The following is a 6,043-nucleotide window of genomic DNA, read 5'->3' as shown; positions in this document are numbered from 1 at the left end:
CCACCACGGCAACGCCGATCATCCACTGCGCCAGGGATTGGAACAAGAGATCCTGAGCCCTGGCGCAGTGGTTGAGGTTCGTCTGGAGGACCCGAATCGCCATCCTATTCGACGTTGGTTGGGTCCACCTCCTGCGTCTCCATAACCATGTCTGGGGACTTCCTGGGCTGGGATGGGGCCCGTCGGGTGGCTCCAGCTCTCGATTTCGCCTTTTTCGGGGCAGAGGTTAGGCACGCCTTGGAACCAAGCATATGGTCGGCCTTTTTCCCCTCCTTTGCGCACTTGGCGCAGCGTGGCTCCTCCGAGCAGGCAGCCGCTTTGTGGCCGGGCTTGCCGCAGCGGTAGCAGGCGTCGCTGAGATCAGCGTCGTTGGTGCAGTTTGCCCGCACGTGCCCCGTTTCGAGGCATTTAAAGCACCGTATGGGACGCTGATCCAGCAGTTTTACCGCTGCCCGGACCCACCCTACCTGGAGTCGCCCTCGATCGGCCTCCACCACCTTCTTGGCTACGACGACTGGGCAGCGAAGCCAGATCGTGCCGAGGCCGGAGGCATCCTGCCTTACCTCTCCAGCCTTGATCTGGCCCTCTGAACAGCCGCCGACCTTAGCGACCGAAGCGACCACCTCGCCAGGGGACACTGAGTCGTCGAGTTCGGTGACTCGCAGCTCCGCGCACTTCACCGGCCTGGAGACTCTGACGACATCGCTCCCCAGCTTTTCGGTTAGCGCTTCGGCCAGCAGGTCAGCCTTCTCGCCGCTGGCAGCACCTGGAATTTCCAGTACCCTGCCGCCAGCGGCTGCCCGCTTAAATCTCAAGGCGGTGATGCCGAACTGCTCCAGGTTAACTGTCTCCTTTGCCCTGGAGAGCACCTGGGCGTAGTTGACCCCGCTTTCAATGGCCTCCGGCTGTAGGGTTAGCACCACAGCTGCCGAGCGAGGAGGGCGAAGTCTCCGGGCTTTGGGTTTCGCCCGCTGCGGTACCGGCTGGGGCGCCCTTGCCCTGGTCGCTGCTGCTGCTTTCCTCCTCTTTTTTCTGCCGCCGACCGCCACCTTCCAGCCCTCGTCAGTGGATGTGGCGGCCGCTGGCCGGGGGGGTTCGGCAGCGGGTGGAAGAGGACTCTCGGTGGCGGTGGCCTTCGCTGACGGTTTCGGCGCGCTCTTCTTACCCTTGCCTTTACCCTTGGCTTTCTTTTTGTCGCCCTTTTTTCGCCCTTTTGGGGTTCGACGGTGTAGTTTGGGGGACCCCGGGTAGGCGCTGACCCTCCCGTTTTCCCCCTGTGGCCGTTTGCGCGGCCTGTCGTCCCCTGTCTGCAGCCAGTGGGGCTGCCCAGTTTTACCTGGCAAAAGCCTGCCGTCGCGTTCGAGAGCTCCGAGCCTCTCGTCGAGCATCCGCCCTACCCTGGCCGCGACTGCTCCGACCAGCTCGTCCACATCGGAACGTCCTGGGGGGACAGTGACGGGCTGTGGTGCCTCTTTCGGTTGGGAAGGGGTGGGGCCTGCTTCTTGAAGTGTGCCCGGAGCTCCGCCTTCAGCTCCTCCACTTCGGAGCGCAGGTCCCCAACCTCCGCCCTCAGTTTGGCATTCTGCCTTTGCAGCCGTCGCGTCTCTTCGGAGGAAGTAAGCTCCTTCAGGTCTTCGACCGCTTCCCCGATTGACGCGACAGCCACCTTGAGGGCCCGTACAAATGTCCCCTTTAGGTTGGCGGACCCAGTGGCCACCAACTCCACCGTCTTGAGGCTGTTTTTCACCCTTTGGTGGAGCGACGCCGCACTGTTGTCCGCCCCGTCTGTGTCCGGTGGGCCCGAGATCGTCCCGCCACTCTTAGGGACTTTTCAGGCGCCAGCGACCGCGTGAGGCTTGCCAGCTCCTGCTCGGCCTTGCGCTGGAGCTCCTCTCGCCTGAGGCGGTGAAGCTCCCGCTTCGCCTGGGCAAGTCCCGCGTCGTGCGTCGAGCCCCGCTCCGCGCTGAGTCCGACTCGGCACCCGCGTTGAAGGAGTTGGGGCTGGTCTCGGTCACTTCCGTCTCCTGCTGCGGTAAGTGCGAGATGGAGCTAAGCGGCAAGCGCTCGACCAGGACGATGGGTGCCTGGCCCAGCGGGTCCGTCCTGTCTTTAGGGCCGCTTTGGCGCCTCCCCGCTTTAGCTTTCTTGCCGCTTTTGGCAGTGCCGGTCAGCGGTGCCACGGCTCCTGCGTCGCTCTCTGACCCGGAAGACAGCGCTATATCATCCGCGGGCCGCTTGTCGGGTCTCGTGGCCCAGAACTTCAGGCCCATGTCTGTGGTCGAGGGCTCCTCCAGTGCCCTCGGGGGACCCATGTCCACCGATCCTTCCGAGTCGCCGGTGTCGGCGGGGAGACCCCTCCAAACAGGTCTCGTCTGTCCAGCCTTGAGGGGAGTAAAACTCCTCCCTCTCGGGTGACGGCGTGGAGACTCCGCGTGGGCCGGACATCCTCCCGCTGAAGACTCTCGTTCTCGGGGTGGAAGGACGCACGAACTGCCTGAAACCTGTAGGCACAGGCGCATCCTCCCCCCCCGTTACCGTCTCGGACGTGGGGTAACGTATATAACGCCCGAGTGCGTCCCGTAGTGGGCGGTACCCTGCCGGGACGGGCCTAGGCGAGGGCAGGGCAAGCCCAGGTGAGGACGGGGTGCCCGCCTCCTCCTCGCTGACTGCATCTCCTCCATGAGCAGTTTTCGGGGAGGGCTCTATCACTGCCTCCTCAGCATCTCCTCCTCCTCGTAACCTTAACAACAGTTCCAGTTCGTGAGCATCGGTGTCCGTTGGTCGCTTGCCAGGGTCGTTTGGTGTGATGGTCCTCGAGTGGTGTGCCCCCCAGAATACGGCGGGCGGCATGTCACCACAGTACGGGATTCCCGTTCTGTGGTGACACAGAGGATTGGGACCTCCTGGGGTAGTTTTACTCTACGTTGACCACTCATGTTTTGCTATTTTTTAAAGGGGTATGCCCCCTTGTGCGGCGCTTGTGACTGGGCTCCCCCAGCCACTCATCCCATCGGCACGCCGCAAACCTTGGGATTGGGGATTTTTATAGTGGTTTACTCCACTTGGCCTTCCTCTCAGTGAGGGAGGCCCCCGGTCCGCTCAGTGCGGGTTGCGGGTTGCCCGACGGTGGCCGTAGCCACGACGCCGCGCCAGGCGGCCTGGACACGCCTCCGGTGGCTCCTAGAGCCCCGACTCCATCCCGGGGGGACACCTGGCAGCTCGCACTGTGCCCTCTGCTGACTTCAGAGGGACACGCGGAGCCGCCCCCCGTGTGCTGCTCTTAGTCTGGCCTCTCGCCTCAGGCCTGTCCGGTTTGGGAGGCCCTGTCCGGCATAGCCCTGAGGGTCCTGGAGGCACGCAAGCCCCTTCACCACGGCAAGGTGGCAACACGTCGAAGGGGAACCTAACCTAACCTAACCTAACCTAACCTAACCTAACCTAACCTAACCTAACCTAACCTAACCTAACCTAACCTAACCTAACCTAACCTAACCTTTTTTTTTTTTTTTTTTTTTTTTTTACGAGGGGAAAATGCATTACGCATACCGTCCCAGGCGCGGGGACTGGCCTAGGACGGTTATGTGGGACTCCCATATAGGTAGGCTGATGAGACCCATGGTGTACCCACTAAAAACCCCTCGATTTCCGCCTCTGGGCTATAAGGCGAGGTCACAGGCACGTTTTTTCACTCTTCCGCAACCTCGCCAGCGGCGTTCCGTATTCCGGACATACATCTGTGGAGGATTCCAGTCCATCTCCTCCAAATCACCATTCAGTAAGTGCGCTACAGCTGCAGCGCACTGGCCGCCCCAGGGACCCGTATGTAGGCGACAGACGTCCCCGAGTCTGTCACCCACAGGGGCCCCTAAGGGGGCAGTCGGCGGTCATACGCCAGTCGCCGCCGCCCCACGCGCTTCCGGCGTATTGGTTGGGAGGCTGGATCGTCTTCCCTGCCACGCTCCGCCATCTCTTTCCGTGCCATGACCGCTTCACAGAAGTCCAGCACAGCTCTCCATGACCTGTCGCTGTCCACCATCTTTCGGACCACGGAGGGCAGAGAGAGGTCATGGCCGACCTCAGCGTCCAGAGTGCTGCGTTCCTCCTCCCATGCTGGGCACACTTCTAAGGTGTGCTGCGCAGTGTCCTCCAGGCAGTCGCAGTGGTGGCACCCTGCGGTTACTTCCCTTCCGGCTATGTCCTTAAGATACTTCCCGAAACATCCATGTCCCGAGAGTATTTGTGTAAGCCGGAAGGTCAGCGCACCGTGTGTCCGGTCAAGCCACTTTTTGAGGACAGGACGAATCGCTTCGATGGTGAGGTGGCCTGCACTGGGCTGCGTTAGCCTTTGCTCCCACATTCCCACCATTTCCAATCGGATTGCGTCTCTCCGCCCCATAACTTCTCTCGGTGCTGGCGAGTCTCCATTGCGGTGCGCCTCCTCGCGCCAACGGTAAACCGCTGCGAGGGCTCTCGCCTCTAGGTCCCACGGTAGAGACCCTGCCAGCACACATGCCGCTTCAAACGAGATGGTACGGTACCCTCTTATGGCTCTGGTAGTGATCGCTCTCTGCGGTGCGCGGAGCATGGCCACCTGTTCCCTTTTTAAAATGTCCGCCCAGACTGGAGCTCCGTACAGGGCCATAGATTTAACAACCCCGGTGTACAGCTGTCGACACGACGCTCTGGCCCCCCCCGTATTTGGGAGTATACGTCCTAGAGCGCCAGCTGCTCCCATCAGCTTCGGCATTAGGCACTTGAAGTGCGCGCGGAAATCCCATCGGCTGTCAAGCGTGAGACCGAGGTACTTCATGGTGGGCTTGACGTCGATCCGGGTTCCACCCACCACAATATGTGCCTCCGGCGGTGGCGCATTACGGGGCCCATGAAAGTATAGAGCCTCCGATTTATGAAGGGCCACCTTTAACCCCAATCGCTGGATGCGACCGACAACATGAGCGACTCCAGCCGTTGCCAGTATGGCGGCCTCCCTAAAGGTTTTCCCACTGGCAGTCACTAGGGTGTCATCGGCGTAGCATGTGAGGTTTAGGCCGTCTAAGTTTGCTCCTCGCAAAACCCAATCATACCCGATGTTCCACAGAAGTGGTCCTAGAACCGACCCCTGTGGAACCCCGCAGGACATTGGGTATCTTGTCCACTCTTCCCGTCCCGGGTAAGTGACGGATCTGTCAGAAAGATACGCGTCAACTGTCCGCTTTAAGTAGCCTGGCACCTTGTGGTGCCGCAGCGCCTCCTTAACGCAGCCCCACGGTAGGGAGTTGAAGGCGTTTGATATGTCCAGGGACACCGCCAGGATGACTTCGCCCCGGGACACAGCCTCATCAGCCAGGGCCTTCACCCGCTGAATAGCGCCGACTGTTGAACGTCCACTGCGGAACCCAAATTGGCAATCTGCTACGTTAGGCCCTACGCGGGCAAGGTGCTTGATAAGACGGCCGGCTATTATGCGCTCAAAGAGCTTTGCGATCTCATCAAGTAGAACAATTGGGCGGTAGGCAGATGGGGAGTCCGCCGGGCGCCCTTCCTTCTTCAGTAGCACCAGCTTGCCTATTTTCCATTGACTTGGAAACCTGCCCTGTTGAAGGCAAGCTGTGAAAATGCGCAGCAGTCGTGACTCTAGGGCGTTGCTGGCCAAGACTACGGCGCGGCCAGGTATGCCGTCAGGCCCAGGAGCTTTGTTTTTAGCACTGAGTCTAAGCACAGCTGCTCCGAGTTCGTCACCAGACACCTCAGGTGTCTCCTCCTCGTCATCTTCGACCGCGGCGGGGGGCGCCATTGCCGGTGGTGTGAAGTTATCACAGGCCGGGAAAAGCGCTACCACTATATCTCTTAGGAGATTCGGCTCCAGACTACGCGTTAGGGGTGGGGCCCATGGGCGAAGTTTGTTTCTGACCATTTTATATGGTCGCCCCCAAGGATCATTATTTAGTGTCTCCAGCATCTCCCGATATGAAGCCTCTTTTGCCTGTTTAATGGCGATATGCAGGGTTTTCGCACGCTCCCTGTATACTGCGTACAATTCCGT

General features: G+C 60.6%; 1 protein-coding gene across 1 annotated transcript; it reads right to left on the bottom strand.

The window, feature by feature from the left end:
- Nucleotides 1-226: 226 nt before the first annotated feature.
- LOC125225997 (translation initiation factor IF-2-like) lies at nucleotides 227-3,617 on the bottom strand. Its single transcript, XM_048129811.1, has 5 exons — nucleotides 3,547-3,617; nucleotides 2,594-2,875; nucleotides 1,876-2,355; nucleotides 283-1,785; nucleotides 227-236 (listed from the first exon to the last, which is right to left on the bottom strand). The coding sequence occupies exons 1-5, from the start codon at nucleotides 3,615-3,617 to the stop codon at nucleotides 227-229; spliced, it is 2,346 nt and encodes a 781-aa protein (XP_047985768.1).
- Nucleotides 3,618-6,043: the final 2,426 nt, after the last annotated feature.

The sequence above is a fragment of the Leguminivora glycinivorella genome, chromosome 5 (genome assembly GCF_023078275.1).
Source record: "Leguminivora glycinivorella isolate SPB_JAAS2020 chromosome 5, LegGlyc_1.1, whole genome shotgun sequence".
Taxonomy (NCBI): Eukaryota; Metazoa; Arthropoda; class Insecta; order Lepidoptera; family Tortricidae; genus Leguminivora; species Leguminivora glycinivorella.
This window is presented reverse-complemented; position numbering and strand designations above follow the sequence as displayed.